We start from the raw sequence: 20,689 nt of genomic DNA on the forward strand, positions 1-20,689 counted from the left end.
ATAATTGTAAGCCAAAAAAGACACAAGCTCTGCCTTGTGGAACTTGCTGTTTGAGGGGAATACAGAAATTAATGGAAACAATCCCCTAAGCAAGTCTAAAATTCTAATTTTGAAAAGGGCAAAGAAGAAGACCCTCATGGAGTTAAGAGAGGGAGATTTTTACCTCTTAAGAGACATCAAGTGAAGAAACATGAGAAAAATGAGGTGGGGAACCAGGATTCAGACTATGAAGAGGCCTCAGCATTTATAGGGGTTCATGTAAGGATGCAGGATTTCCAATTTTAAGCATCAGGAATCAGATAGGCAACAGAATTTTGGTGGTAGGTAGAGCTTGAAGAAGGGAAATGTTTTCATGTGAGGGTAGGGGTTTTATAAAAAGGATTTAAATGCTGCTACTAGTTTTCTGAGAAAAATCTGTATGAAAGACAAATAACATTTAGGTGTATTTTTTCAGCAGCACATTATAAAAAGATTACCTGATATTTCAGACACTTTATTCCTATCAACAGGGTCCAAGACCTTACCTCATACCAGGCTTTCTGTGTGGCATGATAGTTTAACAAATTCTGCCCCAGGCTTGGTAGAGAGATCAGATCAACCAAGGTACTTTTAATATGTACTGAAAGTATAATCTGCATTGTGCTTTTAAATGTTTAAGCATGTTGACTGTTTTTTTCTCATCTATATTTTTTTCTCATATGCAAACACCTCTAGTTTCAATCCATTTATTAGTTCTCAATAACATCTATTTTGGCTCACTGCATTGCCAGCAGATGGTTTCAGTTGCTTCGGATTGCAGAGCCAGCTGAAGTCAGCAGTTGTACTGTATGGCTTTTCAATCAGTCATGTTTGGCAGGCATGGGTTTTCTGCTCTAAAAAGCAAGATTTTTCTAACAGCCCTTCTTGCTTTTGCCATTTAAAAGGACAACAGGTACTAACTTAATGCTATGATTCTTTTAAATTGGAGGCAAATATCTTTCCATAATCACTTAGCTGGGCTCCTTCTGCTCTAAATGAAAAGCTCTTGCCATCAATTCATTTTAGAAAAATATTTATTTTCAAGGAGACAAAATGTTGTTGGTGCCCAGATCCTTTGATGCTAACATCGCGTACAACAGGGCGAGAGAAGGATGCAGTGTAATAAAACTTTCCAAGGCTTGTAATTCCCTCACGGTGGCCAAAGAAAACACAAAATATTCTTCAAGTATGTGGGAGAACAAAGGGAAGGCTTCTCCCTACTGGTCTGATGTTTCTAAAATCAGACGAGTAAAAGGTTGCTAAGACCTTGGATGGGACCTATCACTAAGTGGTCAAGTGATGCCTCCTTCTCAGGGCCTGGCTTTCAGCTTGCAAGTTTGGTGCTGTCAACTTTTGAGAAAAGGAAAAGTGCAATTCTGTTTGGAATCACCACTAGAAAATAGAGTTGTCTGTTGAAAGGATGTATATTGTACTGTCACAGTTTATAAGCACAAGCCTCTTACATTGCAGGCATTGCATACTATCTGTCAGATGAACACATTGTTGTATCATTATTCCTTGTATGGTTAAAAGTTATAAGATTACCACACATGTAAGAAAATGATAACCTGTTTTAAAATTCTCTATAGGGAATTTTATTTGAACTCAAACAGTATTTGGAATAACATTTGGTGGGTTTGATTTTTGTATGAAGATAATTTGATAACAGCTATGGGTTTTTCCTGAGGAGTTTTCATTCATCCTCCCTCTTTGATTTAGCTTTTCAGGCCCAGCTAGGAGTGGCATGGCTCTTATGGAAGTTAACCTACTAAGTGGCTTTATGGTGCCTTCAGACGCAATTCCTCTGAGTGAGACAGTGAAGAAAGTGGAATACGATCATGGAAAACTCAACCTCTATTTAGATTCTGTAAGTAGTAAAACATAAGGTAGCTGTTGACAAAGCCACTATGTTTTGTGTTCAGATGTCTACCTTACTTTAAGTATGTTTTCTTTAAGTAATTGTTATTTCAACTTTTTGTGTCCCTGAATGAGTTTAACATGGCAACCATATATTTATCTCCATTAGAAAGACTAGTATAAAATCAGTTTAGAGAGTTGCTATTAATGATGAGCCTGATGAAGGTCTTCATAACTAAATCGTTATTTCATGCCAGATGTGAAATACATAGAAATTTCCACAGTATAATTAAAAAAATTCAGCCCAGATCTGAATTTGAGAGGCTGTCTGCCTCAGGGAGTTGCCTAGGCTGGAGTGCAGTGGTGCAATCATAGCTCACTGCAACCTCCAACTCCTGGGCTCAAGTGATCCTTCCACTTCAGGCTCCTGAGTAGCTGGGACCACAGGTGCATGCCACCATGCCTAGATAATTGCATGAGAAGTTTTTGTAGAGACAGGGTCTCACTTTGTTGCCCAGGCTGGTTTTGAACTCCTGACTTCCAGTGATCTTCTGGTCCTGGCCTCTCAAAGTGTTGGGATTACAGATGTGAGCCGCCATGCCTAGCTGGAAGATGAAAGTCTTAATTACACATTTTAAAATTCTTCCATGAAAAAAAAAAAAAAAAAAAAAAAAAAAAAAAAAAAAAAAAAAAAAAAAAAAAAAATTCTTCCATGAAGCTTTTAACAAACCTTAAAGGGGTTCATATTCTTACCTTGAAAAATTAGGTGCTAAATCATGGAAGACTATTCTCAGAGATTTGATCTTGACATAGAATTATTACATAACCTTCGTGTACTCTTTCCATTGCTGAATGAGTACTACTGATTCAAGAATAAGGTGCATACAGTGTGTAGGGAAAGGTAAGTGAAGAATTCCAGACTCTACTTGGTATGTCTCAAAACTGGTGGTATGTAAGTTTATTCTTTTCTTATAGCATCTATATGAGCTTCATAGGTTGAATTGATATTGAGTTCATAGTATTCTAAGGATTTCATATTACATGGGTGGGTTTGTATGTTTCTTATTTCAGTTTTGCTAAGTATGAATCAGAAATATATTGCTAAATATATGCTTTTAAAAAGATAGTTCTTGAATGGTCTCATTTGTTTTAGCACTTCAAAACCACTTTGGTTAAAGCCCTGTTAAAACTAATTCAGTCTCAATATAATGTTAAATAACAGTCTCTAGATTCTTTTGCTCTTTAGGAATTATCTTACATTAAGCACTGCTCGAAAGCCATTGGCCTGATTTGGAACCTGAAAAACAAATTTAAGGTTTTAATTTAGTAGTGTAATTGGTTTTGGAGTTTGTCTTCTGTCTTTGATCTCTTGTTAATGGTTATTTTGATTTGAGTGTCCAGTAGTCTTTGAGTGGTCAGTTTGACTTTTCATTTACTACTATTGGCAAATAAGGGAATGTTTGAAGGAATTTACTAATTTCTGATTCTTTAATGAGTGTTGTTTGCCAAATTGGCCAAATCTATCCCTCTTGGAGACAGATAGGCTGGCCTTGTGTACCCCATCTCAGTCATTGGCTGTGGAGTACAGCCCCATCTTAGTTACCTTACCTACTGGGTGACATGGCTTGCATGAGCTGAGGGCGATTCCCAGGAGAAGGAGGCTGCTGTGAGCCATTAGTAGTAACTGGGGGTGGGGTGCACCATCTGAGACAGGAGATCTAGGTGCATGCACCCTCAGGCTTGCTGCTTACTTAACCACTCTAATTCTCAGTATCCCATTCAGCAAAATGGAACTAAGAACAATACCTTTTTGTAAGCATTGTTTTACAAGTTAAATAAGATAGTTCATAGGAAGTACTTACTACAGTATCTGACACGTAGAAATCCTCCCTAAGTGTTAGTCTTTGTTTCCTAAAATGATAAGAAAAAAGAAATGTCTTTACTTAATCATGAACACACAGTGTGCCAACCCCTTAAGACTCTTTTGTATTTCTCAAGGTAAACGAAACCCAGTTTTGTGTTAATATTCCTGCTGTGAGAAACTTTAAAGTTTCAAATACCCAAGATGCTTCAGTGTCCATAGTGGATTACTATGAACCAAGTAAGTATGCTTTGGAGTTCTTAATACTTTAGAAATTAAGCCAGGCATTCATTCATTTATTGGAAGTGACCACCCATTGGATTGGTTCTGTGGCGAGGGCAGGATTTGGTAGGAGAAAGTATAGGAGGCGGGCAGGCAGGAAGTGAGCATTCCATTTCGGTGAAGACTATTGATAATTTACAAGGGTCACATGATAGGTTTTAGCATATGAAATTTAAAAATGATAAATTTTTTCATAATGTTTTAGATTTTTAACTCACAATTATAAACTTCACAAAGAAAAATTGGCATAGAGAGTCCAGTTATGTCTCATTTGCAAGGTATTGCTTCTATTCCAAGCACCCATTCCATCTGTTTCCAGTTTTAAAATGGGAGTTCTTTTTTTTTTTTTTTTTTTTTAGGATTTTTTTTTTCTTTTATTATTATTATTATTATTATTATTATACTTTAGGTTTTATGGTACATGTGCGCAATGTGCAGGTAAGTTACATATGTATACATGTGCCATGCTGGTGCACTGCACCCACCAAATCGTCATCTAGCATTAGGTATATCTCCCAATGCTATCCCTCCCCCCTCCCCCCACCCCACAACAGTCCCCAGAGTGTGATGTTCCCCTTCCTGTGTCCATGTGTTCTCATTGTTCAATTCCCACCTATGAGTGAGAATATGCGGTGTTTGGTTTTTTGTTCTTGCGATAGTTTACTGAGAATGATGATTTCCAATTTCATCCATGTCCCTACAAAGGACGTGAACTCATCATTTTTTATGGCTGCATAGTATTCCATGGTGTATATGTGCCACATTTTCTTAATCCAGTCTATCATTGTTGGACATTTGGGTTGGTTCCAAGTCTTTGCTATTGTGAATAATGCCGCAATAAACATACATGTGCATGTGTCTTTATAGCAGCATGATTTATAGTCCTTTGGGTATATACCCAGTAATGGGATGGCTGGGTCGAATGGAATTTCTAGTTCTAGATCCCTGAGGAATCACCACACTGACTTCCACAAGGGTTGAACTAGTTTACAGTCCCACCAACAGTGTAAAAGTGTTCCTATTTCTCCACATCCTCTCCAGCACCTGTTGTTTCCTGACTTTTTAATGATTGCCATTCTAACTGGTGTGAGATGGTATCTCATTGTGGTTTTGATTTGCATTTCTCTGATGGCCAGTGATGGTGAGCATTTTTTCATGTGTTTTTTGGCTGCATAAATGTCTTCTTTTGAGAAGTGTCTGTTCATGTCCTTCGCCCACTTTTTGATGGGGTTGTTTGTTTTTTTCTTGTAAATTTGTTGGAGTTCATTGTAGATTCTGGATATTAGCCCTTTGTCAGATGAGTAGGTTGCGAAAATTTTCTCCCATTTTGTAGGTTTCCTGTTCACTCTGATGGTAGTTTCTTTTGCTGTGCAGAAGCTCTTGAGTTTAATTAGATCCCATTTGTCAATTTTGGCTTTTGTTGCCATTGCTTTTGGTGTTTTAGACATGAAGTCCTTGCCAATGCCTATGTCCTGAATGGTAATGCCTAGGTTTTCTTCTAGGGTTTTTATGGTTTTAGGTCTAACATTTAAGTCTTTAATCCATCTTGAATTGATTTTTGTATAAGGTGTAAGGAAGGGATCCAGTTTCAGCTTTCTACATATGTCTAGCCAGTTTTCCCAGCACCATTTATTAAATAGGGAATCCTTTCCCCATTTCTTGTTTTTGTCAGGTTTGTCAAAGATCAGATAGTTGTAGATATGTGGCATTATTTCTGACGGCTCTGTTCTGTTCCATTGATCTATATCTCTGTTTTGGTACCAGTACCATGCTGTTTTGGTTACTGTAGCCTTGTAGTATAGTTTGAAGTCAGGTAGTGTGATGCCTCCAGCTTTGTTCTTTTGGCTTAGGATTGACTTGGCGATGCGGGCTCTTTTTTGGTTCCATATGAACTTTAAAGTAGTTTTTTCCAATTCTGTGAAGAAAGTCATTGGTAGCTTGATGGGGATGGCATTGAATCTGTAAATTACCTTGGGAAGGATGGCCATTTTCATGATATTGATTCTTCCTACCCATGAGCATGGAATGTTCTTCCATTTGTTTGTATCCTCTTTTATTTCCTTGAGCAGTGGTTTGTAGTTCTCCTTGAAGAGGTCTTTCACATCCCTTGTAAGTTGGATTCCTAGGTATTTTATTCTCTTTGAAGCAATTGTGAATGGGAGTTCACTCATGATTTGGCTCTCTGTTTGTCTGTTATTGATGTATAAGAATGCTTGTGATTTTTGCACATTGATTTTGTATCCTGAGATTTTGCTGAAGTTGCTTATCAGCTTAAGGAGATTTTGGGCTGAGACAATGGGGTTTTCTAGATATACTATCATGTCATCTGCAAAGAGGGACAATTTGACTTCCTCTTTTCCTAATTGAATACCCTTGATTTCCTTCTCCTGCCTAATTGCCCTGGCCAGAACTTCCAACACTATGTTGAATAGAAGTGGTGAGAGAGGGCATCCCTGTCTTGTGCCAGTTTTCAAAGGGAATGCTTCCAGTTTTTGCCCATTCAGTATGATATTGGCTGTGGGTTTGTCATAAATAGCTCTTATTATTTTGAGATACGTCCCATCAATTCCTAATTTATTGAGAGTTTTTAGCATGAAGGGTTGTTGAATTTTGTCAAAGGCCTTTTCTGCATCTATTGAGATAATCACGTGGTTTTTGTCTTTGGTTCTGTTTATATGCTGGATTACATTTATTGATTTGCGTATATTGAACCAGCCTTGCATCCCAGGGATGAAGCCCACTTGATCATGGTGGATAAGCTTTTTGATGTGCTGCTGGGGAGTTCTTAATGTGGCACATATACACCATGGAATACTATGCAGCTATAAAAAAGGATGAGTTCATGTCCTTTGTAGGGACATGGATGAAGCTGGAAACCATCATTCTCAGCAAACTATCGCAAGGACAAAAAACCAAATGCCTCATGTTCGCACTCATAGGTGGGAATTGAACAATGAGAATACTTGGACACGGTGGGGGGATCATCACATAGCAGGGCCTGTCATGGGGTTGGGGGAGGAGGGAGGGATAGCATTAGGAGATATACCTAATGTAAATGATGGGTTAATGGGTGCAGCACATCAACATGGCACATGTATACATATGTAACAAACCTGCATGTTGTGCACATGTACCCTAGAACTTAAAGTATAATAAAAAAGATGGGAGTTCTTCTAAAGTAGAGCTAGCATTTGACCCTGCAATCCCATTACTGGATATATACCCAAAGGACAATAAATTGTTCTACCAAAAAGACACCTGCACTCATATATTTATCACAGCACTAATTCACAATAGCAAAGACAGGTCATCGACCTAGGTGCCCATCAACTGTGAATTGGATAAAGAAAATGTAGTAGATGTACATCATGGAATACTATACAGCCATAAAAAAGAACTAAATTATGTCTTTTGTAGCAACATGGATGCAGCTGAAGGTCATTATTCTAAGTGAATTAATGAAGAAACAGAAAACCAAATATCACATGTTCTCACTTATAAGTGGGAGCTGAACATTGGGTACACATGGACATAAAAATGGAAACAGTAGACACTGGGGACTTCAAAAGTGGGGAGGGAGAGGGGAAATAAGGGCTGAAACACTCTCTATTGGGTACTATGTTCATTATTTGGGTGACAGGATCAATACAAGCCCAAACCTCAGCATCACATAATATACTCTTGTAACAAACTTGTACATGTACCCCTGAATAGTAAATACATAAATAACAAATAATAAATAAAATGGGACTTCTTCAGGAGAGAACATGAACAGCATCTGCAATGCAGTAGCATCGGCTGGAGTTAGCTGTTTCTTTATTGAGGGAGTCTGGTGTTTTGCTGAAACTTACACTTGATAACAGATTTTAAAAGTATATCAAGAAAAATATAGCCTGTTTGGAAAATAACTTGAGCTTCTTTGATTTTACTGGTAACTTCTTATTTTTATAAAATGTGGAAATTTAGGATGTAAAAATAGAGAGCTGGTCTGGAGATGGCCCAAGTTTAATAGGATGAATCCATGTTCAGTCAGAGTGACTTTTTGTATGTGATCTCTGGCCTAATGTTTCTAATTGTAATATGTCTTATTTTGAATAAGCACTTGTGGTGGCTCAGAATCATCACAATGCATGAGAAGCATGAACATTTTTATGTGTTAGGTAATTGTAGATAATTACACTTTAAATGAAATGAACTTGTTCCCATTGTTAGTATTTCATAGAGTATTCAAGACTAAGGTGTAGCACCAGTTCTCTCCTCATAGTCAACAAGTCAGTTCCTCTTGTCTTTTGCCTCCTGTTGGCACTGAGGAAGAGGATTCACCCAGGTTCTTGTGGGACATTTGGGAAACACTGGTGTGGCACTTTTTTTCTAGTGGAGGGATGGAATACACTGTGGAGACCCAATGACAGTAACTGGTTGTCCAACTTTATTACTTAACATAGTTGGGAAATTCCCCAATTTATATTTCTTGGGTGCATGGGGAACATTTTAAACATTTAAGAAACAAAAATAATTCAGTCTATGCAAATTTTTATGGAAAACACTTATGAGGAGGCCATTTTAAAATGAAAATATGGGAAAGATCAGAATAAGTTAAACCTTCCAACCCATTTTAAAAAATCCAAAACACATTTACGACACGGACAACAGTCTCTGAAAAATCATGAATAAATTTGAAAATAGAATATATATTTTAAAAATTATAAAACTCATTTATGTTTTACAGTGAGTTCACTGTGGTCTTATAGGTACTTTAAGTAGTTTTTGTCATGTTAGCTTTTAGATACTATATGCTGAGTGTTTTAAAACAAGGTATTGCATAGGCAGTCTTCCCTTCATATTTATGTATTTCTTTACTAGAGCCAGGGTAAATGCCCCTTTTCAGTAGTTCTAATGATTAGAATTTGATTTGAGTGTATAGAGAATGTCATCCTAAAATAAACTCTTGAGGAGGTTAAACAGTCCTTAACTGAAAATTCTCCTGATGCAGTAAGAGATTAAAGTGGTGCTTGTGATTGCAGTGTGCAGCTGCAGTCTATTTGCTCTCTTTTAATGTTGGCCAACTGCTGGTGGTAGACAGATTGGACTGAGCGCATTGTTTCTCTCTTGGATTTGGTTAGTACTTTGGACCACTCTTGGACATTTCAGTTGTTTCTTGTAAAGAAAAATAAAATTAGGATAAGAATGGAAAACTCAGAGAAGTGTATCGAAATGCTCTTATGTTTTGGCAAAGTCATTGTTTCTAAACAAGGGAGCCGAGTGAACTGATGTCTGCTTCTTTGAACAGGGAGACAGGCGGTGAGAAGTTACAACTCTGAAGTGAAGCTGTCCTCTTGTGACCTTTGCAGTGATGTCCAGGGCTGCCGTCCTTGTGAGGATGGAGCTTCAGGCTCCCATCATCACTCTTCAGTCATTTTTATTTTCTGTTTCATGTTTCTGCACTTTTTGGAACTTTGTCTGTGATTTATTTTTAAAGGACTCTGTGTAACACTAACATTTCCAGTAGTCACATGTAATTGTTTTGTTTTCGTAGAGGAATACTGCTTCTATTTTGAAAAAACAGTTTTTTTTTCTTTCTATGGGGTTGCGGGAATGGTGTACAACAGGTCCTAGTATGTATAGCTGCATAGATTTCTTCACCTGATCTTTGTGTGGAAGATCAGAATGAATGCAGTTGTGTGTCTATATTTTCCCCTCTCAAAATCTTTTAGAATTTTTTTGGAGGTGTTTGTTTTCTCCAGAATAAAGGTATTACTTTAGAATAGGTATTCTCCTCATTTTGTGAAAGAAATGAACCTAGATTCTTAAGCATTATTACACATCCATGTTTGCTAAAAGATGGATTTCCCTGGGAATGGGAGAAAACAGCCAGCAGGAGGAGCTTCATCTGTTCCCTTCCCACCTCCAACCTAACCCTACTGCCCACCCCACCCCAACCCACCCCATGCCCAGTGGTCTCAGTAGATACTTCTTAACTGGAAATTCTTTCTTTTCAGAATCTAGTTGGTGAATTTTTTTAAGTGGCACGGTCTTTTTCTGCTCGAAATCTGATCACACACCCCAGCCATTCCCCTCCCTCTCTTTTCCTCTGTAGAGAAATGTGAGGGGCAGTACATTTACCTATGCTTTTCACACCATCTCAGAGGTTGAGGAGCATACTGAAAATTGCCCTGGGGGGTGCTGGGTGTGCTGTCTCCTTCCCACATCCTCAGCCCCACACCAGCTCTATTTCAAGGGTGAGAGTCAGAGAGCACTGCAATATGTGCCTCATGGGATTTTGATTAGAAGATCCTAGACCAGGGAGACATTGTGAGCCAGGGATACAACAAAATACTAGGTAAGTCACTGCAGACCGACCTCCCTGCAGTTTGGGAAACAAGCTGGGTTTGTGGAGAATCAGAGCATCTTGACATGACTGCTGATCCAAAGATCCCTGGCATTGGCCAGGGATCCTGTGGAACCTCTTCTAGGTCAGGGGTATGAGCATTAGACTGCCAGTTGTCTAGTGACATCTGATGCTTGCTGTGAACTTTTAAGATCCCCGAATCCTGAGCACCTCAATCTTTAATTGCCCTGTATTCTGAAGGGTAACATAATTTATCTGAATGGAAATTTTAAAGATGAATCCCCCTTTTTTCTTTTCCTCATTCTCTCTTTTCTTTCCTTCTCCCTTTCTTCTTTGCCTTCTAAATATACTGAAATGATTTAGATATGTTTAAACAATTAATGATTTTTTATTCAATCTAAGAAATGGTTTAGTTTTTCTCTTTAGCTCTATGGCATTTCACTCAAGTGGACAGGGGAAAAAGTAATTTCCATGGGCTCCAAAGAATTTGCTTTATGTTTTTAGCTATTTAAAAATAAATCCATCAAAAATAAGGTATGCAAATGTATCTTTTAAAGTTAATTTTTAAAAATGCTCTTATTTTAGTGAATTTTCAGAAATTATAGTGGAATGGATGCTCATATATTGCTTATGGATATTTTGGATACCAGAGTAGGAATAACTGACATTCAGTATTTTAAAGCTGGCAAACCTATGCATAGAAAATAGATCCCCAGACAGTGGTCTATAAAGAGGGCAGTTAAGTATCAAATACTTAATTTTCTTGCCTTTTTTTTTTAAGTGGGGAAAAGTTTCTAGAACTCTTACACCTCTGACACAATCTGTTTTAAAACAGGCACTTGTTATGTTGGGGCCTCCTTGTAAACGTGTTTTTGCCCTTTACTCTCTGGGAGTTCTTTAAAGGTGAAATCAGCTTACAAAGAAATTGGGGGAGGGTCTTGGCAAAGGACTTTCCCCTCCTCTTTCCTGGCCTGGGAACCTTATACTGACAATCAATACTTTATATTTTAAAGTATATAATTTATAGTTAACTTCTAGTGTAATATATTAGGAAACACTAGAATGGAAAGGCCATTGGAAGACAGTTCGTATCTTTTTTAGACCATATTTCCTTGTTTAAAAACTAGCATTTGAATACTTTTTCGGTGAAGAACTCCAGGTTTTCAAGTTAAAAGTCACCTCATAGGCCGGGCGCGGTGGCTCATGCCTGTAATCCCAGCACTCTGGGAGGCTGAGGCGGGTGAATCACAAGGTCAGGAGTTTGAGACCAGCCTGACCAATATGGTGAAACCCCGTCCCTACTAAAAATACAAAATTTAGCCGGGCGTGGTGACATGCACCTGTAGTCCCACCTACTTGGGAGGCTGAGGCAGGAGAATCACTTGAACCTGAGAGACAGAGGTTGCACTGAGCCGAGATCATGCCACTGCATTCCAGCCTGGGGGACAGAGCGAGATTCTGTTTCAAAAAACAAAAAACAAAAAAGTCACCTTGTAACTCATCTCTTTTTATTGTAAGTTTATTAAAAATGAAGAGGACAACAATGAGAAGGAACAGAAAGGGTTAGCTAGCACTGCCTCCTGGTGCATGGGGCTGTGCAGATGTCCCGGCCACTTCTTTCTTCATACTTCCCTTAGAGAACTTGCTCTGCTACAAGCAGTGGGCTTGGACTAAAAGTGACTAAAATACCACAGGCATAAGGAGAAAAGGAGTATATGTGGTAGTAATAATTACTAGTATAAATTATTTTCTTCACATGCTATGAGTAATAATATTAAAAAACTCATTTTACCATTAAGATTGCTTATGCTGAAGCTCTTCCATTTAGAATACTGTCAATGTCATTTACTGGTATGAACTAAAGTCCCCCTTCTTTTCCACTCACTGGGAACCTTAGTAAGACACCAGCATATCTCACCTCCCTTTCGATTGGCCAATGCTTCCAGAGACTGATGTTGGGAAAACCTAGTAGCCAAACAACTCTAGGACAGAATAACATTTTTATATTTGGTTCCACCATCTTATTACATTTAGTTATAGTTTTAAAAAAGAAATTCAAGCCCATTAAAATATGTCTGGTCAATGAAATGCTTCCTCTTATTGTGTTGTTCTATTGTACTTTGTTTTTCAAAACATTCTAAAATAGTATCTTTGGTTTAGTATTTTGGATTATATATTATAATCTGAGGAGCGTTTTGCTTATGTAGAATCCAGATATATTTCTGTTACCTAGGAGATGTTACTTACATATGTAATACCATATCCTGCATGTGGAAATATTCAGAATTGTGGACAGCATAACTCTCCCTGCTCCTATTCTTTTGAGCCTAGGTATAATTTTTTTTTTTTTAGAAAAAGACATATTTAGCTTTAATTTCTATTTATGCTAAATATAGTTATAAGTAGTCTGTCGATATAATACCAACTATTTTTATTTTTACATAATTCAATTATTTCATTTGACATGTCTGGCAGACTCAAGACATTAAATAAAAAATTGGAATTATGATTTTTCTTTGTCATTTTTTAAAAAAGAATTATTTTATTAACCTGCTGGCATATAATCTGGAGTTCTTTTGACAACCTTACTTTTTCTGATTTGCTTTATTGAATGATTGAATACTCATTTCTTTCTAAAAATATGTTGTAAATTCTCCCTTGGCAAGATTTCTCCCTATGAGGGTAGTTATTTTTTGAGTCTGCCAAGTGGTTACCATGGGGCAAGGTGCCATGATATATTCTTGGGTGCATTGGTTTTTTGCACATTGTAAATTTAAGACACTTATAGTAAGTGGACTCATTCATGGATGAGCTTCAGAACCTTTTACATTCTCAGTAGAGGCTTCTGTTGGACAGGCAGAAGAGTATATTCCTCACTTTTATTTTGTCTTCAAATTCCAGTAAGGCATAGCACTTTGAAGAAATTAGAATTTTTCTATCATCTATGCAAATGATATTTATGTTAATATTAAATATCTTATGTTACACTGGGAGTAATTTGAGGTGCAATTATTTTTATTACTACTTTGAATAGAGGACCATTATCCTTCTTTCTTCAGAAAACTAAGAAGTAAGTGTAACTTTTAAAGTAAGTATATATCAGTGAGAGTAGGCTTGTTTTATGACTATTTCTAGCCAGTGAGTTGTGTTTTCATGTCTCATCAAAGGACAATACCACATTGCATCATTTTACAAAATATGTTGTCATTTTCATTTCAATTGTAACATAGGAAAATAGATATTTCTTAGATGATTTCTGAGTTTCTTACTGCAAAGAACAGTTATAAATTGGTATACATGTGTCTCTGTAATAAGAATAATATTGATTTATCTGTTGCTACATATTTAAGAATCATTCTATCTTATGTTGTCTTGAGGCCAAGATTTACCACGTTTGCCCAGTGTATTGAATTGGTGGTAGAAGGTAGTTCCATGTTCCATTTGTAGATCTTTAAGATTTTATCTTTGATAACTTTAATAGAATGTGGCTCAATTCTGGTCCTTCAAGCCTGTACGGTTTGGATTTTCAGTAGGGCACAGTTGATGTGGAGTCAATCTCTTTTGTACCCAGGAAGCTTTATAAAATTTCATTCACAAATCTCTTATTTTGGGAAGCTGTTTTGCATATGAGAAGAACACTGTTGAAATATTATTTTTCCAGGAACTAAAGCTTTATATATTGATCAAGGTGATTCTGAAAGTTTTAATTTTTAATGTTGGAAAGTTATGTTATTGTTAATTGTACTTTATCATGTATTCAATAGAAAATTATGATTTATTAATAAAAGTTTAAATTCCCATCATCTATTTATTATGTGTTCTTTTTATTTTAGCATAAAGCATGTCTACAGCACACCTCCCTTATTTAAGCTTATTTATGAGAAACAGGATATTTGAGGCTAGCTTCGAGTAGGGATTATTGTGTTGCAAGGTAGCAACATAATGAAGTTGAAGAAATTTGATTACCAGCCTCCTTTACCTCCCCCCTCAGTGGAGAGATAAGTAATACACAAATTAAAAAAATTAATGTGAGGTGAGCACTCACTTAACCTCTGGAAATTATATAGAAGTATATAGAACACATAGTTTTTATACACACAGGAAAATGAAGGCACAGATTGTCTCAGCCAGAACATAAGATTTCATGTACATTTTCTTAATTCCCACCCAGTGTTATTTAATACTTCTGTTGCCATGAATTTTCTGGGCTTCTGTGAAATACTAAAGATAGCATTTCACAATTGGGGGTTCTCAACTGGAAGTGATTTTGCCTTCAGCTGCCATTTGTCAATGCCTGGACATTTTTTGGTTAACATAATTGGAGGTAGTGCTGTTGTCATCTAGGGAATGGAGGCCAGGGATGCTGCTAAACATCCTATAATGCACCAGACAGCTCCTTACAACAAAGAATTATTTGACCCAAAATATGAAAAGTTCTGAGGTTGAAAAACCCTCTAGCTAAGTGATGCTGGGCCCTTCTAGATCACCTCATGGTGCCAATTATTTAATATGATTAAGTTAATACACTCTTATATAAGAATAGAGTCATTGGAATCACTGGACAGATACTTAGATTAACAAATAAGTTTATATCCCAAGTCTGGGAAACTTCACTTGGAGACTGGGAAAAGATGAAGTAATTATTTTTTGAAAATATCTATAATGGTAGTTTCCAAACTTGATAGACATTAGACTCTCTTAAGAGCATGATTTGACAAAAATTTCTGGCCTTACTTTAAGAAATCCTAATTCAGCATATCTAGAATCAGGTTCTGGATCTGAATTGTTAAGCAAATAGGTGATTCTGATGATTATTTTAATCTGAGAACCACTGGATTATTTAATGAGTTTTCCAGGCCTCACTGGCCTGGGTATGAAATGGGATCTTGGAAATAGCATCATCCATGCCATCTAAGTGATGATGCAGGGCCTCCAGCCCCACCGACAGTCCTTCCCAGTGCTTCCTGGGGGCTTCCAGGACTGTTCCGTGCTCTCACAAAAGATCCCAAGAGCTGTCCCCTGGGATTTGCTTTGTTCTTTCTCTCCTATCTGGCCCACTTTGTTGATGTACAGTGTAGGAGAGACTGCTTTCTTCCTCCTATTCAACACGTTCTCTTCCTCCTCCTTAGTCTCAGGAGAAGCTACATTTCCCAGATGCCTTTGCAGCAAGGTAGAGTCCTGGACCAGGTTCTGGTCAGTGGGATATAGGCTAAAGATATTAGTGATACTTGTGAGAAGTATTCTTAAAAAGAATGCAGTAGGTGCCTTGCCCTTTTTTTTTTTTTTTTTTTTTTTTTGCTTTTTCTTCATCCTGCTGCCTGGATTGTGGATGACTGACTGAAGCTCTATCAGTTTTTTGGTCCTTTAGGGGGAAGGCCAAACCCTTAGGACCGGAGGCTGGAGATCTTGAAGGAGCCGGGGTCCCTAATGACTATGGAGCCACCATGAACCACCTACCTTTGGATTTCTTCTGCAAGTGAGAAAACATCTACTTTGTTTAAACCAGTTGTGGTGGTGGGTAGGCCCTAGGGTGGGCCCCATGACCCCTGCCTGCTGATGATCAGGCCATTGTGGATCCCCTCCCTTGATTATGTGTGTGACCCGTGACTTGCCTCTGGACAATAGAACATGGCAAAGGTGACAGAGTGTGCATTAGATTGTAGTTACCTTCTTGCTGGAGTCTCTCCATCCTTTTCTGGCTTTGAAGAAGTGAGCTGCCCATGTGGGCTGCCAATTTTGGGCAAGAAATTAAGATCAGATTTTAGAAGCTGACAGCAGCCTCCAGCTGACAGCCAGTGAGAAACTGAAACCCCTACAACTGTAAAGGAACTGAGTTCTGCCCACAAAAGTGAATCCTCTCGTTAAGCCTCAGAACAGACTGCAGCCCCAGCTGATGCCTTGATGATAGCGGTATGAGACCCTAAACAAGGAACCCAGCTATGTGGCCAGTCTATTGACTCAGAGAAACTGTGAGATAAAAATGTGTGTTGTTTTCAATCACTAAGTTTGTGCTAATTAGTTTCCTACAACAGTAGGAAACTAATAAACAAGAAAATAAGTTAAAAATTTAATTCTGGTGCATGCAGCTAACATTTCTAACTGGCAACACTTGGTGTTGCCGTCTTTTCTACCATTACGGGGCCTATAAACACATGAGCATTAGCCCTGGTGCCCACTACTCCCTCAGTTCTGCCATTTCCATCTCTGTGCCAAAGATGAGCTGTGTTCGCTGGAGGCTTAATTGCTCTCAAGCCACAGTGAGTTCCACAATGAAGTGATGAGTTGTTCTCTCCCTGTCTGTGTGCTATACTTTATCTTTTTGTATTCTTAGTAGGGCTGGTTGTGGCTCAGGGCTTACAGAGTTTTTAAATGACAACTGTTCTTTTAATTTCTGCCCACCCCCCTCCCCCCTATTCCCTCTCTCTCTCTCAGAACTAAGATCAGGCGGCTGGACCATATGCCATGGGGTACAGATACTATACGGTCCTCCTAATCTCTCTTCTTTCTGACACAATCTCAATCTCAATCTCCCTCTCTCTCTTTCTCTCTCTCTCTCTCTGTTATTGATCCGAAATCTTCCAGGAAAATTGACTCCTTGTAGCCCTCCCTGCCAACAGTGCACTAGACACATTCATCTATGGATACTGTGATGGGTAAGAGCATGGGCTTTGGTGCCAGGCAGGCCTGGCCTCGAGTCTGGGATCTGCCTCTTGTTAGAGGGGAGAGAGTTTTCTTTCCTGGTGTATATGAGGTGGAATTTTTCCTTAAATTTTCTTAGAGCCTCTCCCTTCACTTGCTCCATCCCAAAGGCGACAGAGTGCTTTTCTGCACTGTTGAGTTAAGAAGAATTAAATGGCAATGATGAGCTCATCTCTCTCTTGGGTTCCACCTTGACATTATCCTCAGTTCCCCTGTGCTGACCTAGGTCTTGCCTAGGCCCAGAGCTGCCTGCAAAGGTTGAGGAATTCTGGCCAAGAATGGGCTATAGTGGGAAGATCCATTGGGTACTCACATCAGGTTGTGTCCCCCAATTTAGCCTTTATCAGTAATAGAGTGAATATTTTGGTTCCTTCATTTGTTAGCTTTTGTATACCAGATGGGGATGAAGGATTTATTACATTTCCTCAGTAACCCCAACACCTTCGCCAAGAACATGATCTTGGGCAGGGTTTGCAATATCTAGTACATATTACGTGCTTAATAAATCATGGTTATAACTATATGTGTGCATACATCAGTGGATACAGTTTAGGTGTTAGCTGTATATGTGTAACTTTGGGTAGGAAGGAAGGGAATTCTACTATTCAGTAGCTGAGCTGCTGCCAAAGGGTGGGTCTCTGATGCCCTGTAGCCTGTACTGATGTTATCTCTAATAATTACAATGGGCCAGAGGTGGTACTTGGCTTGGGGGTTGATGGATTCTCTTCTCCTTCCTACTACTGCCTGTGCAATCATTTCTACTACAGCGAATTCACAAATGGGACCATGAAGAAGGGAACAATTTATTCAAAATCATTGGTGATAAATCAAAATTATAGAGATTCAGATATAGGAATATTGTGCCCCCTGATCTAGTTACATTGTCCTGTCAGCCTGTATAGGAACATAAGGCCTCACTGCCCAGACTTTGACAATGTCCTATGCTAGCAGAGAAACTTGTGGGTAGATTCTCACTGCTTTGTTTAGGCTATCTCCCTCTTCTTCCCTACAGAAATCCCCTACTTTATCTCTGTTCTCCATTCTGAAATTCCCACGTTTTCCACTTTTCTTGTCAGTTACTATGTTTCAAAATCAGCAAGTCCCAGGTCTCCCTTTTTGCCTTGAGTTTTCTGTTTGTTTCATGGAAGTTGTGGGCCAAAGCTTTCTGTCTTCTGCCCATCTACTGCTAGGTCATATCCCTAGGGTAAAGGGGTGATGAAAGAACTTTGGATGATTCTCCACTCTGATTGGTAGTTGTCTTTTATTCCCTTTTATGTTATTCCAATTATCTAAAAGGTCAGACAACTGCGTGAGTTCAGGATAAGAGAGAAATTAAATTGCAGCACCCATGAGAAAGACTTGATAGTTAAGAAGAGTATGAGTCAGTGACAAGAGAGCAAATGCTTCCCGTTTTCACATGAAGGAGGGTATTAGTTCTGCATGTTTCAGGGTATTATGTCCAGTTACTAATGTCACGATTTAGGAAAGTAGACCAACTGGAGTCCACGTGGAGCAGAGCAGCCGTAATGGTGTCAGGATGAAAGATTAAAGGATATGCAGTGGCTCAGCTGGTGGAAGAGACAACCCAGACTCTAACGCTTGTCTTCAAATATCCGAAAGACTGCTATGAGCAAGCTCAAGTCCCAGAATCATTCCAAGTGGGTAGAGTTTGGCTCAATATTAAGAAGAACCAAATAGAGCATCCCTGAATCAGAAGGTAGTGAGTACATGGTCCCTGAAGTTGGTTAGTAGAAGCTGATGCTAATTAGTGGCTGACACTTCTTAAAATGGTTTCTTATCCATTACTTTTTTTTTTTTTTGGCATTGAGTGTTGAAAATTGTAGAGGTTGAAAGGTTTGTAAATGTAGCTTGTGTTATGGGTTGAATTGTGTCATCTCCAAAAAAGTATGTTGAAGTCCTAACCCCTTAGTACCTTGGAATGTGACCTTATTTGAAAATAAGGTCATTGCACATGTAATTAGTTAATATGAGGTCATACTGGAGTAGAGTGAGCCCCTAATCCAATATGACTGCTGTCCTTATAAGATTATAAGAAGATGGCCATCTGGAGACAGAGGCATACAGGGAGAGTACCATATGATGATGAAGGCAGGGGTTGGAGTTATGCAGCTGCAAGCCAAGGAACGCCTAAGGTTGCCTCCAAGCCACCAAAAGCTAGGAAGAGGAAAAGAAGGGTTTCCCTACACGCTTCAGAGGAAACATGGCACTACAGACATCCTGATTCAGACCCAGCCTTCAGAACTGTGAGACAATAAATTTCTGATGTTTTAAGCCACCCACTTTGTGGTACTTTGTTATAGCAGTCTTAGGAAAAGAACACAGTTCCCCAATTATACTAAGACCTAGGGAGATGAAGTGCCTTGCACAAGTTCTAAAACTTCTATTTTTTCCTCCCTCCACAACTTCTTAAGAGTAAAATTGAGACTTCTGTGTGGCATGAAGCAGGGACTCCATGACTGTTTGTGGGCATGAATTTCCTTAAGTCTGAATTCTAGCAGGTTGATGGCTTTCCCAGTTCCTGCTTCCTGTCCTGTTCCTAGCCAGTGCTGGTGGCTCAGCCCCAACACTTACCCTCTGCTCTTGGCACACCTGCCTGTAGTCACAGATAGGAGGACTGGAATTGCCATCCATTCTAGGATAACTTACTCATTGTGTTTTTTAAAATAAATTCTTACAGTTAGGATGCCAAATTGATGTCCTCTTGAGTACCAGCTGAAATCAGTTGGAAATTACTGCCCTGGGGGATTCTGCCAGCGTTTTGGAGGCCACTTATGAATGTGATGGGAATAAGAGCTGGAACTAGCTGTGGATGTCTGCATGGATGAGGCAAGGCCAGATGGTGGCATTTGAGCGGGAACTTTGCCATTCCTGATTTAGGATCTGTACTATACAAGTTACCATTAATTATGTTGTCTTGCATTGTGAACTAATTTTTTTTATTGGTGTTGGACTTAATTCACAGTCCACATCTTAAGTTCATATCTTTAGAATTTCTACCCTATACCATAGAGTCTATCATCTATCTATCTATCTATCATCTATCTATCTATCTATCTATCTATCTATCTATCTATCTATCAATCATCTATCTATCTATCTATCTTCTATCATCTATCATCTATCTATCTAAAAATGCTGAGATCTATGATAGATCTATCTATCTGTCTATCTTCTATCTACTAAATGCTGAGATCTATGATAGATCTATCTATCTATCTATCTATCTATCTATCTATCTGTGTATCTATCTATCCATCTGTCTATCTATCTAATAAATCTGACTGAGGTACTCAGTGTACTCTGTAGGCTTTACACTGAATAATTTAGAAATAATGACAATGTTATAATAATAAAGTTATGCACTAAAGGTCTTGGCATCCCAAACAAGTGAAAATGGACAACTACCTTTCTTGCTGAAGTCTTTGATTTTGTAGTTTTCATTCCCCCCACATCCCCGGCAAGTTACCATACATTTTGTTTTCTTAGGAATTGGTTGACAGACATTGAAGAACAGGGTAAATTAATTAGGAATATAAGATTATATGGCAGGTTGGTAAGTAAAAACTTGTAGTTTGAAGGATTTTATTTTTCTTTTTTACTAT

General features: G+C 38.4%; 1 protein-coding gene across 6 annotated transcripts in view; it reads left to right on the top strand.

The window, feature by feature from the left end:
• The window catches only part of CD109 (CD109 molecule), a 395,831-nt gene that overhangs the window by 122,127 nt on the left and 253,015 nt on the right, over positions 1-20,689 (top strand). For 3 of the 6 annotated variants that reach the window (XM_063666328.1, XM_063666326.1, XM_054491378.2), the window contains exons 31-33: positions 1,738-1,885; positions 3,874-3,976; positions 15,720-15,843. In XM_063666328.1, coding sequence (XP_063522398.1) covers positions 1,738-1,885; positions 3,874-3,976; positions 15,720-15,843 — 375 coding nt within the window. Of the gene's footprint in view, positions 1-1,737; positions 1,886-3,873; positions 3,977-9,308; positions 9,784-15,719; positions 16,434-20,689 lie in introns of those variants that run through there. The other 3 variants (XM_054491379.2, XM_054491377.2, XM_063666327.1) reach the window with 3 other exon arrangements.

Source organism: Pongo pygmaeus, chromosome 5 (assembly GCF_028885625.2).
Source record: "Pongo pygmaeus isolate AG05252 chromosome 5, NHGRI_mPonPyg2-v2.0_pri, whole genome shotgun sequence".
NCBI classification, from domain to species: domain Eukaryota; kingdom Metazoa; phylum Chordata; class Mammalia; order Primates; family Hominidae; genus Pongo; species Pongo pygmaeus.